The sequence below is a fragment of the Myotis nattereri genome, assembly GCF_964212035.1.
Source record: "Myotis nattereri genome assembly, chromosome: 18".
NCBI lineage: Eukaryota > Metazoa > Chordata > Mammalia > Chiroptera > Vespertilionidae > Myotis > Myotis nattereri.
The window spans coordinates 5,273,560-5,288,207 of NC_138093.1; the positions used below are offsets into that span (position 1 = coordinate 5,273,560).

The window sequence follows — 14,648 nt, forward strand, 5'->3', positions numbered from 1 at the left end:
CTATAAAGAACTATCTGTTTTATACATATTACCTTATTGATACTTAACATTGCTTTAAAGGAGCCACACACCTCACAGCTAATGAATTCATACCTCAGGAAAAGCATATCATCTGAAAACAGGCCATTTATGACTCCACTTTCCTTCTCAAGAGCCAACATACTAATGTGAAGCTTCTTTGAATTCAAAAAGTCTAACATTAGCTTAATGATTTCGACCTCTTTTACATTCACTGTTTCTTCAGCCGTCATGTTGGTAGCCTAAATATTAAACAGAATAAAACAAAAATTAATCCTATTGCTTTATGTCCAAGTGTTACTAACTGTCTGGAAAGTACACACAACAGGTTTCTTGGAAATATTTAGTTCAGATATTTTAAAGTGGAAATTGTAATACTTATCAAAACCAAGTCATTCTTTCAGGTGTAACAAAGGTATGACAATGATTTTTTAAGTCCTTATCTTTGAGATACACACTTTGGAATCGTTACAGATTAACTGATATAAAGTCTGTGATTTGCTTCAAAATAATACAAGAAGAAGGGAGTGGGAGGAGATAAAGATGAAGCAAGAATAATCATGACTACTGAAGCAGGGTAATGGGTAATGGAGGTTCATTTGCTATGGTCTGAATGTTTGTATCTCCCAAAATTCATATGTTGAAATCCTAACCCCCAAAGTGATGGTTTTAGGAGGTGGGGCCTAAGGGAGATTATTAGGTCATGAGGTCAGGGATCTCATGACTGGGATTAGGGCCCTATAAGAGACTCCAGAAATCTGGCTCAACCCTTCCATCTTATGAGGATGCAATGAGAAGTCAACAGTCAGCAAGCAGGAAGAGGGCCCTCATCAGAACCTGACCATACTTACCTTGAACTTTTAGTCTCCAAAACTGTGAGAAATAAATTTTCACTATTTATAAGCCACCAATCAATGGTTTTCTGTTATAGCAACCCAGATGGACTAGGACAATATTATTCTTTCTATTCTTACACATGTTGAAAATTTGCCATAATAAAAAATACTTTAAAAAGTTACTAATAGCCCTAACCGGTTTGGCTCAGTGGATAGAGCATCAGCCTGCGGACTCAAGGGTCCCAGGTTCGATTCTGGTCAAGGGCATATACCTTGGTTGCAGGCACATCCCCAGTAGGAGGTGTGCAGGAGGCAGCTGATCAATGTTTCTAACTCTCTATCCTTCTCCCTTTCTCTCTGTAAAAAATCAATAAAATATATTTTTTTAAAAAAGTTACTAATAAACAAACCATGTTTAGCTATGTCATAAATACCTTGTCCTAGGTATTCATACTCATTCCATAAGCATTTATTGGCTTTTCTGTGATAGGCCCTATCCTGTACTCAGAAGACACTGGCCCTATCCTTAAGAAACTTATAGTCCAGCAGCAACATGTAAAATATTGCACCCTGTATTTTAGAACCAAACAAAACAAGGCTTGTTAAAATATACAACTTTAAGTTATATTGGTACTATCAACCTAAACAATGATATTTTAACTCTCTAAAATCCCTTCTAGCCCTAGCTGGTTTGGCTCGGTGGATAGAGCATCGGCCTGCAGACTAAAGGGTCCCAGGTTTGATTCCGGTGAAAGGCACGTGCCCAGGTTGCAGGCTCAATCCCCAGTGGGGGGGCATGCAGGAGGTAGCCAATCAATGATTCTCTCTCATCATTGATGTTTCTATCTCTCCCTCTTCCTTCCTCTCTGAAATCAATAAAAATATTTTTTAAATTAATTAATTAAAATCCCTTCTAACTCTTATTACCTACTAGAGGCCCAGTGCACGAATTCGTGCACCAGTGGGGTCCCTCGGCCTGGCCTGCAGGATTGGGCCTAAACCGGCTCTCCGACATCCCCCAAGGGGGTCCCAGATTGTGAGATGGCGCAGGCCAGGCTGAGGGACCCCACTGGTGCTGGGGAGGGACACGGGAGGTTGGCCAGCTGGGGAGGGACCATGGGAGGGCTCCAGGGCATGTCCGGCTCATCTCACTCCAATCGGCCGGATCTCAGCAGCAAGCTAACCTAAAGGTTGGAGTGTCTGCCTCCTGGTGGTCAGTGCACATCATAGCGAGCAGTTGAGCAGCCTTAGCATATCATTAGCATATTACTCTTTGATTGGTTGAACGGACAACCAGACACTTAGCATATTAGGCTTTTATTATATAGGATATAAGTTTATAGTGATACAACTGAGCACATTGGTCATGAATTCATAAAGATTTAGAACTAGGACAAATTCTGAAGATCATTAGGTCAAAATTCTCATTTTACATATGAGTTCACACAAGTTAAATGGTCCGAGTTGTTACAGTTTTCAAATGTTAAGGCTCAGAGCAATACAAACAACCACTTGAAGAAGATAGCTACAAAGAAACATCCGGTGAAACAGACTGTAAGCACATCTTTCTCACAGGACCAACTAACTTTCAGCAAGCTCACAGAAATACAAACACATATATGTATGAACAAGGTTATTTTTTTCAATTTGTTTACTATTTTTTCAATTTATTTCTTCATAATGTGAAGTGCTAATTCCTAGTAGACCAGAATGCTCACATCAGATGATGCTCTCCTACACAGAGAAGGTGGTAGGGTAAACAAGGGACAGTGCCTGGGAAGATAGTTATATGACTCAAATATTTAATGATGTCAGACTAAGCTAATCTCACACAGCCACCTCCACAATAAAGACATGCCTGCTTCGGGAAACAGACCAATCCCAACTAACTCTCCCAGCAGCCAGCCACCTGATTCCTCATGCTTTGGGTTTCCCTTTGCTGTCTTCTGGGCTTACCCTCCTGCTCATAGACTTTATCCAAAAGACAGTAAATTTAATGATATTTCCACTCGCTGAATTCTAATCATATTTCAGAACTGTCTCCCTGGGATTACTCCTAGAGCACAACGATTAGCAATTTGAGCATTCCCCAAACCTTCAGATAATTTTTCCTAGCAAAGGAATGACTTTCACTAATTAAACTCTCATAAAAAAATCATACCTCCCCACTGCATCTCTAAGTTCTTAAAGGGCACTATGTACCAACAATACAACTTCGTGCAGAATTGAGACTACAATTTTCTGATATTGTTCAATACACACAATGATATTTAACATTTTATAGGCTACATATTATTCAATATTCCGTCTAAATATGAGGTAACTCTGGAGCTACTACGAATTTATAGCAATACTCATATTTTAAATCATAACTACAAGTTTAATGCTGCCATCATTTTAGTCAATAAAACCTAAAAGAAATTCATTCTTACAAATACATATTTTACATTGAGTCTACATTTAAATTTTGAATAGATGCAGAAAACATATCCTAGTTAACCTAGAATTGGTCAGGGTTTTTAAAAATTAATTTTAAAAGACAAGTTTTAATTTAATACTCTGAAATTCCCAATAGAGATGTATTATATTTTAAACACTCAATCCATAATTTTAATTCTTATAAACTTCACTGTTGCTGTATACAATATAAAACATAGGCATGTGCTTGATGACTATATCTCAGAATTTTTCTTTTCTAACCACCCTGTTACTGAAACATTTGAGTGGCTCCAAAATCCTAGCTATATGATTTAGAAATTAGATACTACACACACACACACACACACACACACACACACACACACACTCACACAGACACACACACACACAGTAGTCCCTCCTTATCTGCAGGGGATATGTTCCAAGACCCTGAGGGGGTGCCTGAAATCATGGATAATACTGAACTCTATATGTACTATGTTTTTTCCTATACATACATACCTTTTCACTTAAAGGAAGCACATTACGGCTCCTCTTTGGCATATCTAAATTGCCAGCAGCACCACTCTTGTGCTGTGGGGCCATTATTAAGTAAAATAAGGATTACCTGAACACAAGCACTGTGACACTGCAGCAGTCAATCTGATAACCAAAACAGCTAATAAGTAGCCAGCGCAGACAGTGAGTGTGGATAAAGGATGACTCGTGTCGAGGCAGGATGTAGCGGGACTCTGTGAGATTTCATCATGCTACTCAGAATAGTGCACAATTTAACACTTATGAATGACTTAGTTCAAAATTTTCCATTTAATATTTTCAGACTGTGGTTGACTGCAGGTAACTGAAACCATGGATAAGGGGGACTACTGTACATATTTTAAAAATAACATTTAATTCATAAACACTTTTAATCTCCTTAAACTATTAATCATTACAAAACCAAAATTTTTCTCTAATTCAGAGGAAAAGAACTCAAGAATAGCCCTAGCCAGTTTGGATAAAGCGTCAGCCTGTGGACTGAAGGGTCCCGGGTTCAATTCCGGTCAAGGGCATATGCCTGGGTTGCGGGCTCAGTTTCCAGTAAAGGGCGTGCAGGAGGCAGCTGATCAATGATTCTCTCTCGTCATTGATGTTTCTCTCTCTCTCCCTCTCCCTACCTCTCTGAAATAAATAAAAAAATATTTTAAAAAAAAGAACTCAATAATAAATGCTTCTTCCCGCCTCCTCAGGGAAGCTATAAATCAGTCAGAATTAAGTAGCTTAGGAACAACTAAAATTATCTTTTAAAGTGAGATGGATAGCCAGCTGGCATGACTCAGTGGTTGAGCAGCTACCTATGAACCAGGAGGTCATGGGTGATTCCTGGTCAGGGCATATGCTGGGGTTGTGGGCTCGATCCCCAGTGTGGAGGCGTGCAGTAGGCATTCGATCAAAGATTCTCTCTCGTTATTGATGTTTCAATCTCTCCCTCTCCCTTCCTCTCTGAAATCAGTAAAAATATATTAAAAATAAATAAAAATGAGATGTATATAGTACAAAATGTTAGTTATGTTAACTTAAAATATAAAAAAATCAATGAAGAAGTGTCTAAAGAAAAGCACAGAGTAGATTTCTAAAAGCCATTTTAAAAAATAGAGCTCTGGCCCTTCAATCTAACTATGATTTAGCCAAAGTCAGCTCTGACAGCATCTTAGGTAGACCTGCCAGCTATGGTACACATGAACAATGACTCACCACTCAGACCTTATGTAGGGCCAAAACTATAGTGTATTCCACTAAAAATCCAAAGTAAAATGGGGGAAACTTAGAATGTTTCGGTATTTCCATATTAAATGACAGATTTGTCTGTAAAAATATACCACAAAAACATTTTCCTTTAAGGAATACATTTTTACTTATATCCAATACCTGGACTGGGTAAGGTAAGGAAACAAGAATTTGTTTATTTGTTAATTTAAATTCCTTATTGTTTAAAGTATTACATATGTCTTTTTCTCCCATTGACCTCTCTCCAGCTGCTCCCACCCAAGAGTTTTCTTTATTAATAAGCACATCTGGCCCTGACCAGTGTGGCTCAGTTGGTTGTCTCGTGCACTGAAAAGTCGCCAGTTCGATTCTTGGTCAGGGCACATACCCAGGTTCTGGGTTTGATCCCCGATCAGGGTATGGCGGGGGGCGGGGGCGGATGGTTGATCTGAATAATAATAATAATAATAATAAGCACATCTGAAAACCAGCTGGAAGGTAGTTAATATTTCAGTACTTAAATAACAATTAATATCCACAGACACTAAATTTCATATGGACTCTCTATGTATATTCATATTGATTCTTACCTTAGTGAAATAAGATTAGAAGAATGTATTAAGGAGGCAGAAATAAAATTATTTTTAGAAATCTGAGATTAAAGATAAAACGTTAACAATAAGAAAAAAAGATATACTGACAATAGAAATATACCAACTTCTATGTACATTTCTAAACATAAATATGGAAAAAGTTTTATAAAAAAACTAGAGGCCTGTTGCACGAAAAGATTCGTGCAACAGGCCTTCCCTTCCCCTGGCTGCCGGCACCGGTTTTCCTCCGGCACCCAGGACCCAGGCCTTGGCTCGGGCCAGAGCCGCCTTCAGTCTTCGCTCCACGGCTTTGGGCCTATGTATGCAAATTAACCACCATCTTTGTTGGTGGTTAATTTGCATATCTCGCTGATTAGCCAATGGGAGGTACGGTCAATTCCCATGTTTGTCTATTATTAGATTGGATATCAGTGGTAGCTTTCTAACCAATTATAAATAGATATGATTTAAATGTTCCTTTGCGATGAGATTACTTACTTATAATACACATTAAAAAGGAAGAAAAACATACAAAACTAAGAATCATTCTGCAGTATAAGATTAAAGAAATTGGGGTACAGCCACTATAAACTTTGTAGTCAAGAAAAAAGTGCTTAAGAAAGGCTCCATTAATCCACAACTCCATCCTACACAATAAAAAGCACTCCCCTTTAATTTCCAACTATTACAGGATACATAATACTGAACTATGGTGCTTTACAATTCCAGTTTGCAGGTAAAAATGTGGATAAGTAAATGAAGTCCCATGAAGCCACTGAAGGGAAAAAAATATCAAACTACAACATAGGACTACTTCACCTTTTCCTTTAAAAAATGAAAAAAGAAAGAAATCTGCTAGCTATCCCCTTAACAAAATAGCACTTCAAAAACTTACATTGCTGCCAGGTCATTTAATTGTAAATGTCCAACAGCCTAAAAGGAACAGGCCCCATCAGCTGGGAAGGAGACCATCCCCGGACAGTCTTCTGGTGAGACCACAGCCCCTGTGGCAGCTTGACTACAACCCATGAGACCTTAAATCAGAGGCACCCCGCTGGTCTGTGCCCAGATTCCAGACCCTCAGAAACAGTGGTATTTGTTGTTTTAAGCCACTAATTTTAGGGAAAATTTGTTACACAACAATAGAGAATACGGAACTCCATTTTTTTCCACAAGTAAGAATGTATTTTTTTTTCTAATATCGAACTGAAATCTACTTGTGACTTTCATCTAGTTATGCCTACAGGGTCAGCATAATACAAGTTTGTTATGTTAAAAACGTACACATATTTAAATCTGACAATAATCCTGTTTATTCCCCTACTTCCTTCAACCATTTTTCAATAGCTTTCATGTCTGCCACCATTCCGGTCATTCTCCTCTTAACATTTGTTAATCTCCCTCTTAAAACACCTTGCCCTGACTGGTTTGGCTCAGTGGATAGAGCGTCAGCCTATGGACTGAAGGCTCCCGGGTTCGATTCCAGTCAAAGGCATGTACCTTGGTTGCTGGCACATCCTCAGCAGTGGGTGTGCAGGAGGCAGCTGATCGATGTTTCTCTCTCATCGATGTTTCTAACTGTCTATCCCTCTTCCTTACTCTCTGTAAAAAATCAATAAAAATATATTTTTTAAAAAACACCTCAAATTGAACACAATATACCAGGTGCAGTCTGGTCAGCCACTGTATACAGTGAAACTAACACTTCCCATAATGTAGGCACTACACAATGAACACAACTAAACACCAAAATACAAAGAGTACCATTAAAGAATTACAAATGAAATGTAATGGTCTCCTGCTAAGAATGGGTTTGAAGGATTGTTAGTATCCTGAGATGCAGAGATGGGAAGGGAAAGGGTACTAACATTTATTGTGCATCTGCTATGTCAGGCCCTGTGCTAAGTACTCCCCTATATTATCTATGTAATTCTTGCAATTCTATCATTTCATTTTACAGATGATCACACTAATGCTCAGAAACATTAGGTACTTGTCTAAGGACACACAGCGGAAAGTACAGCAGGAAGAATGGACCAACAGGGTCTATCTGATCATAATCTTGTGACCTTTCCACTACAACATTGTGACATTTGCAGGGGTAAAAACAAGAAGACAGAAGGGTGGGAACGAGCGGGGAGAGGTCAATGGGGGAAAAAGGATTCATATGTGATACTTTAAACAACAAAGAATTAAAACAAAACAAAAAGAAGAAGAAGAAGACATAATTAGGATTCAAGAAATCTTGAGCCTAATGTCAAAGTTTTAGAAACTGGAATTCAACTTCCTTCCTGTGCTATGTAGTGATTAACCATTCATTGGCTGAGTAAGTCTAAAGCAATGCTTCTTAAATTGTTCTCCATAAGGGCGGAAGAAACTGAACACATCTTCAGAGACCCCTTAAGTATGAAAATTTTTTGAACTTTACCTTAGAAATTAGTGAGAAATTATCCATATTATCTTTTTGTTTTAACATAAAAACAATATATTTTGCCCAGCCAGAGTGGCTTTGGTTGAGCATTATCCTGTGCGCCAAAGGGTTGCCAGGTTGATCCCAGATCTGTTTCTCTCTCACATCAACGTCCCCCTCCTCTTCCTCTCTCTACACGTCCTTGGGTAAGGATTTTAAAAATATATTATGGCAATAATGCTGTTACTTAAAAACAACAACAACAACAACAACAACAATATATTGTATCCAAGTCTTCAAGTGAAATTGATGACAACTCCGTCAAGTATGTGCCATGTTACCTGGCCACGGATTTATCATACTCATACACATAACAGCTTGTCTCTAACACTGCAAATACTCCTGTTTGAAAAGCATAGGTCAAGCAGGACAAAGTAAACCATTTCTCTATAAATCAAGAACCAATGACCAACACAGAGGATTGTTTAATACCAAATGAAACTCAAGTCACAGATATTTGCCACAGCCTTATTTGCTAAATATGAGAACCTCCTACTGAAAGCAGGAACGCATCCCTGACCCACATATAGGGAGGAAACACCCTTTCCTCCATGTCAGCACAGTAATCCAGGACCTCTGCGGGGAGTACAACTGCACCTCCATAGTTCCCAGGAGCCTGTTAAGACCACTGTAAGAAAGAAGGCCCTGGACCTGGAAATGCTAAATAGATCAAGCGGAGAATTGTTACGATCCTTGTCAATGCGCCACCCTATGAGAAGGTCATCGTAGGTGCCTTCCATTTTTCCAGAGTGCGTTCAAATACATTATTTTGTTCAACTTCAGAGCCTATTTCCAGACTAAAACACTAGCAGGTATTATCCCCATTTTACAGATCTAGAAATCAGAGTCAACAGGAGGGTAAGTAGCTCTTCCAAGATTGTAATCAGCAGCAGAGGGAAACTTAAATCCTGGCTGTCTGACTTCCAGCTTACTGATCTACTAAGGAAACCTGCATCTTTTCATACTTATTTTGGAGTGTTTCTCAAACTGCAGCGTATATCAAGCTGTCCATTCAGTAAGCAGTTGATAAATTCCATTTCAAAAACAAGAGGCTGAACACAATGATGTGAGTGGAACACAGGGTAATACCCCTGTTCTCTATGATACATTCCTATTACTGGCTTTAAAAAAAAGGGGGGGGGAGAGACAGAACAGGGAAGGTGGAGGATGGGAGATAAACAGTTTAAAACCCCTTCACACAAAAATTACATAATTAGTATACCTAAAACTGGTATGACATGGTATGTCAACTGTAATTGAAAAAAATTTAAAAATCACATATAATGGTATCTAAATTCAAGGTGTTCTTTTAAAGCTAACAGTATACTGTTCTGCGTAATTTCTTGTCTTTTCCATCCCTGTATATTTTTTCTTTTCTGTGTGGAAGCAACCTACCCCCTAAAGCCTACGGTTCCTTACAGCTTCCTTCTAAATGAGGCCTCGAGAATATGCCATATAAAGGAAAATGGGCCCTTAGGCATTGCTTCTCTCTAGTAAAATTTCAATGCCAACACATGCCAACACTGGAGACAAAAAAAAAAAAAAAATCTACTTGGATTTACCGTGAAAAAAAATTTCTAGCGCATTAAGAACTACATGTTCATGTCTGTGCCATGAACTTCTTGAAGTATTCTATGAAGTCTACAACAAAGGGAGGGAAGTGTTAGGATCACAACCTATGAATCTGGGTGGAACAAAGGCTTCTCCTTCATTATGCAGGGAAGCAAGTTGCCAAAAAAAAAAAAGCTCGGCTCAGACTGCACGCGGGGTTGGTAGGCGAGTCTGGGTTCAGAGAATAAAAAAATCAGATGCTGGTCAAACGCCGCCGCTGCCGGCCCCCGCCGCCGGCCCCTCGGCCAAGGCCTGGCCCCAGAGCCGCAGCCCCAGCCCCTCTCTCCAATACAGGGAACCAGATGAGCCTCGAGAGCCAGCGTGACAGCCTCCCGCGTCTCCCGGGCAGGCGCCCCCCGCCCAGGCTCCACCCCGTCCCCAATTCAGTCGCCGCCTTTCCTCGGACCCGCGTCCAGATCCCCAAAGGCCGCTCCCGTTGACTACCGATGTGAGGACGGCCAAACCCGGCCTCGCGGGGCAGCCCTCGCCCCCAGATCCCCAGCTCCCCAGCCCCGCAGCTCCCCCTCCTCCCGGCCAAGGCGTGCCCACTTCTCCCGGGCTCGGCGAAGGGACGGCGAAGGGGCGAGGAAGGAAGAGTCCGCGCCATCTGCCGCGCTCCCGCCTCTCGGCAGCAGCGAGGTGGGCACGACCCCGGCGGCCGCTCGGTGCTCAGGGGCCGGCAGAGCCAGGGCGCGGGCGTCTGTGCCCCCGGAGCCGGGCTGGCAGCGAGGGAAAGGTGTGTTCGGGAGTGGCGGCCTGGCATCGGCCCTGCCGTTCCCAGGTCCTCATCCCGCAGCGCGGGGGGCCTCTTCCGCGACCCATCCCACCGGGTCAGCACCCAGCCCACTCTAGACGCCCCCCGCCCCGCCCGCGAGCGCCGCCCTGGGGGTCGCCAGGCTCGCAGCCCCGGCAGGTGGTGACAGGTGGCGACGGGTGACCATGGCAACGCGAGGTGTGCGGCGCGGACCGAGCCTGCCTCCGCCTCCTGGAGTCACTCACCTGGGGGCGAGCCCGGGGTGGCGGCGGCGGCGAGAGCGGCGGGGTGGCCGGCGGCCGGGGCCCGAAGCGGCCGGCTCCGGGTGGGGCGGGAACGCAAGGGCGGCGGTCTCGGCTTGGCGTCGGTCCTCCCTCCGCCGCGCGTCAGCGCATCGGTCCGTCAGTCCGTCCTTCCTCCCGCGGCCCCTCCCAGCGCGGCGGCCCTCAGCCCAGCCTCCCGCAGACTGCGGTTGTCAAACGGTGCCGAGCCCGTCCCGACGCCGCCAGCCAATCGCCGCGCTTCCCCGAGGCGCCGCAGGACCCCGCCGCGCGGGGCGGCCAGGCAGGTGCCTGCGCGGAAAGGAGACTCGGGGCAGGACCCTCTGAGCCTGGCGAGGGGAGGACCCGCCTCGAACGACGGGCTCCGGGCCGGCGCTCCGAGGACTGGCTGGACCCCGAGGAAGGGCGGGAGTGGCGATGGCGGAAGACCCGCAGCCCCGACGCAGACCCCTGGCCGCCCGCGACCGTGCGTCCCGAAATAGCGCGCCAGGGTTGTCGTTCCCCAGTGGAGTCCCTGCGCATTAGAATGGACTCTTAACATGCCTCCTGGATAAATTATGAATGCAGGTGAATGAAGTAAACCTGGCCTCCTCCTGTTTTTCCAAGCCCCATCCGTCCTGAAAGTGCCAGCAGCTTATTCGCCCCTTTTTGATTTTGTGGTAACCTGCTTTGAAGGGGTAGTTTTTATCACCCCTTTGGGTGTAAGGTCCAGGGCAGCAAAACCTTACTACTTCCCACCCCTTCGGTGCAGTATGAGGGCACCCATTACCCAAACCTCGCTGCATCTGGGAGATCATCATCAGGACCAATCCAGAAGCGGAGCATGCAGGATTGATACGTCTCAAGAATGAACTTTTATCGATAAGAACTCTTAGTTTCTCTTCTTCAAAACACTCTGGGTATTGCCTAGTTGTGTTCCCGGTTTGCAAACTCTAAGGCCCTTGAATGTCTATCGTTTATTTCTAGCTAGAGCCTTCCGATTCATTTACAGTCGGTGTATAACTGGTATTCCACAAACAGGCATGATGCTCAAATGAACAGAGTTAAGCATTCAGGGGGGTAAAACCAGGTAGAACTAAGGAAGAATGCAGTGACACAAGCCTGCGATAGCCAAGAGTGACCTGGGGCCTCCCAAAGTGGGGGCAATGTGGTAAAAGAGACTAGTAAGAATAAGCATCAAATTGGCCCTGGCTGGGCAGCTCAGTTAATTAGAGCATCACCCAGATATGCAAAGATTGCAAGTTCAATTCCCAGCCAGGGCATGCCAGAATCAACCAATGAATGCATAAATAAGTGGAACAACAAGTTGATGTTTCTTTCCCTGGCTCTTTCAAAACGATTTTTTTTTAAGTAAAAATAAACATCAAAAACATTTCAGGAAAGGCAGAATTCGATCCAATTCAAAAAGAAGCGCTAGCTTGACGAAAAGGTTTTAGGAAAAATATTTACAACCCTGGTCTGTGTTTCGGTTGGATCCCCAGCCTGGTCAGGGGAGTGTGTGTGGGAGGCAACCAATTGATGTGTCTCTCCCACATTGGTCTCTCTCTCTCTCTCTCTCTCTCTCTCTCTCTCTCTCTCTCTCTGTCTTTCTCCTCTCCTCTCCTCTCCTCTCCTCTCCTCTCCTCTCCTCTCCTCTCCTCTCCTCTCCTCTCCTTTCCCCTCCCCTCCTCTCCCCTCCCCTCCCCTCCCCTCCCCCTCCCTATTTCCCTTCCACACTCTCTAAAAATCAATGGCAAAAAATATCCTCAGGTGAGGATTAACAAAAAAGACTTTCCAAATTCAAGGAAAACAATTACAAGCACAAAAGCTGAATTGTAAAACTTCCATTGTCTAGTCCTGATGAACTCCTGGAAGAAAATCTTCATTAAGAACCCTCTCGCCGAAACCGGTTTGGCTCAGTGGACAGAGCGTTGGCTTGCGGAATGAAAGGTCCCAAGTTCGATTCCGGTCAAGGGCATGTACCTGGGTTGCGGGCACATCCCCAGTAGATGTGCAGGAGGCAGCTGATCGATGTTTCTCTCTCATCGATGTTTCTAACTATCTATCTCTCTCCCTTCCTCTCTGTAAAAAATCAATAAAATATATTAAAAAAAAGAACCCTCTCAATGATAAGTCACCAACAAATAAACACAACTTCATGTTGCCTCAGGGGCTGATATCTACAAAACAAAACAAAAACTGCATAATGTTTGTATTGAAAAAGTGGGCAGATATGATATATCCTGGAAATAGTTTGTCAATCACTCAGCCAGTATATTTCACCTGAAAATCCACTTCTCAATCTTGAGTCTCAAATAGTAATAGTTGCAAGATGCATACCCTTTTAAATATTTACACATTCATCGCTTCTCGGCCTTTTGGCTAAGATCAAGTGTAGTATCTGTTCTTATCAGTCTAAATATTTACACATTCAATTGAATTTAGAGTTACAAATCAGGGACAATCTGACAAACATTCGACCACCTATTAGGGTTGGAGTGCTATAAATAAGAAAGAATCTGACGTATAGCACTACATTGGCTTTGGCATTCATTAAGCACAAAATGAAGTGTTTGCCTATGTTCTCATGTAAACCTCACCATCTCCCTTTAAATGCCTGTTAATTATTCCCATTTAGAAATTAAGGGGAAAAACTTACCCAAAGTCTATCAGCTGACATGTAGCAGAGCCAAGGCTCTAACCATTCTGACTCTTAAAATCTTTCCACTCTCCTTCACTCTGCAAACACTGGAAATATTAGCTTCAAGAAAACGGACTTTATTCTGACAAATAGAGGGACTAAAAAAGGTCTTATATCCCTCGTATTCTATAGCATAGTATCATCTGCATCTCAACTTTCAATAAATAGCCATCAGAGTTGTTAGAAGCAAATACATAACCATTATATTTCCAGAAAAGGGCGATGGGAGGAGGAAAGAAATGAGGCACTGAAATACAAGACGTCTAGTACATCTTATCACTTGTACTCTGACAAATGCATTGATTGTATATTTGCTTCCTAGTGTAACATCAAGTGTTACCCGACAACCTTAATAGCTGTTAGCCTAAGGTATCAGCTTTCCTTCTATACTCGGCCACACTGGTTGAGATTAGATCTGCTTGTCTTTCACTCTAGTTGCTGCAAAGCAGCGAATTGTTCAGAAAGGACAAGGCTTTCTCAGATGAATGACTGTCCTTAGATCCCGGGGTACTGCCTCAATCACTCACCAAATATTCGAGGGCCTTCTCTGGCTCAGGAACTAGGTTAGGTATCATTTGAAAATGCAGGTCCTGACGTGGCAGAATGACTCATGGTGCCTTGTGACAGAAATGCCTACAGGCTAAGGTGGACCCCCTTTAATATGATTCTCAAACCTCGCTTCTAAAAAGAGGAACAGACGTTTTTGGTTCTCCCCGAATAGTAGAAAGGAGTCTGAGGACAAGCCTAAGCTAGGAAATCTTGCCTCAAGCTGTCCAGGGCAAGTTCGGCGGGGGTAAGGGAACTTGCTTTAAAAGCTCTACTCTCATGGTTGGAACGCACACTCATAAACACACACAGCAAAGAGCTGTATGCGTCCCAGCCAGCAGTGCCCGGCTCTGGGAGAACAAAGTACCTCCACTGGGGCTTCTCCTTCAAGCAGCTTCAAGGACCCCAGAGGCAGAATTCAGCGCTATCAGAGCGCCTGTCTAGACAGACTCCTAAACAAACGCTTACATTATATGTGAATGGGCAAACTCCATAAAGAAAATGAGGCGGCCCGGCTGGTGTGGCTCAGTGGTTGAGCGTTGACCTATGAACCAGGAGTTCACAGTTCGATTCCTGGTCAGGGCACATTGCTGGGCTCGATCCCCAGTGGGGGGGCGTGTAGGAGGCAGCCAATCGATGATTCTTTCTCATCATTGATGTTTCTCTCTCTCTCC

The 14,648-nt window shown here is 43.3% G+C and overlaps 1 protein-coding gene across 2 annotated transcripts in view; it reads right to left on the reverse strand.

The window, feature by feature from the left end:
• The window catches only part of WDR47 (WD repeat domain 47), a 35,890-nt gene extending 24,919 nt beyond the window's left edge, over nt 1-10,971 (reverse strand). The window contains exons 1-2 of one of the 2 annotated variants that reach the window (XM_081112024.1): nt 10,713-10,971; nt 94-260 (exon numbers count right to left, since the gene is read on the reverse strand). In XM_081112024.1, coding sequence (XP_080968150.1) covers nt 94-251 — 158 coding nt within the window. In that variant the 5' untranslated portion in view covers nt 252-260; nt 10,713-10,971. The remainder of the gene's footprint in view (nt 1-93; nt 261-10,712) is intronic. The other variant, XM_081112023.1, reaches the window with a different exon arrangement.
• Between the last annotated feature and the right edge of the window lie 3,677 nt (nt 10,972-14,648).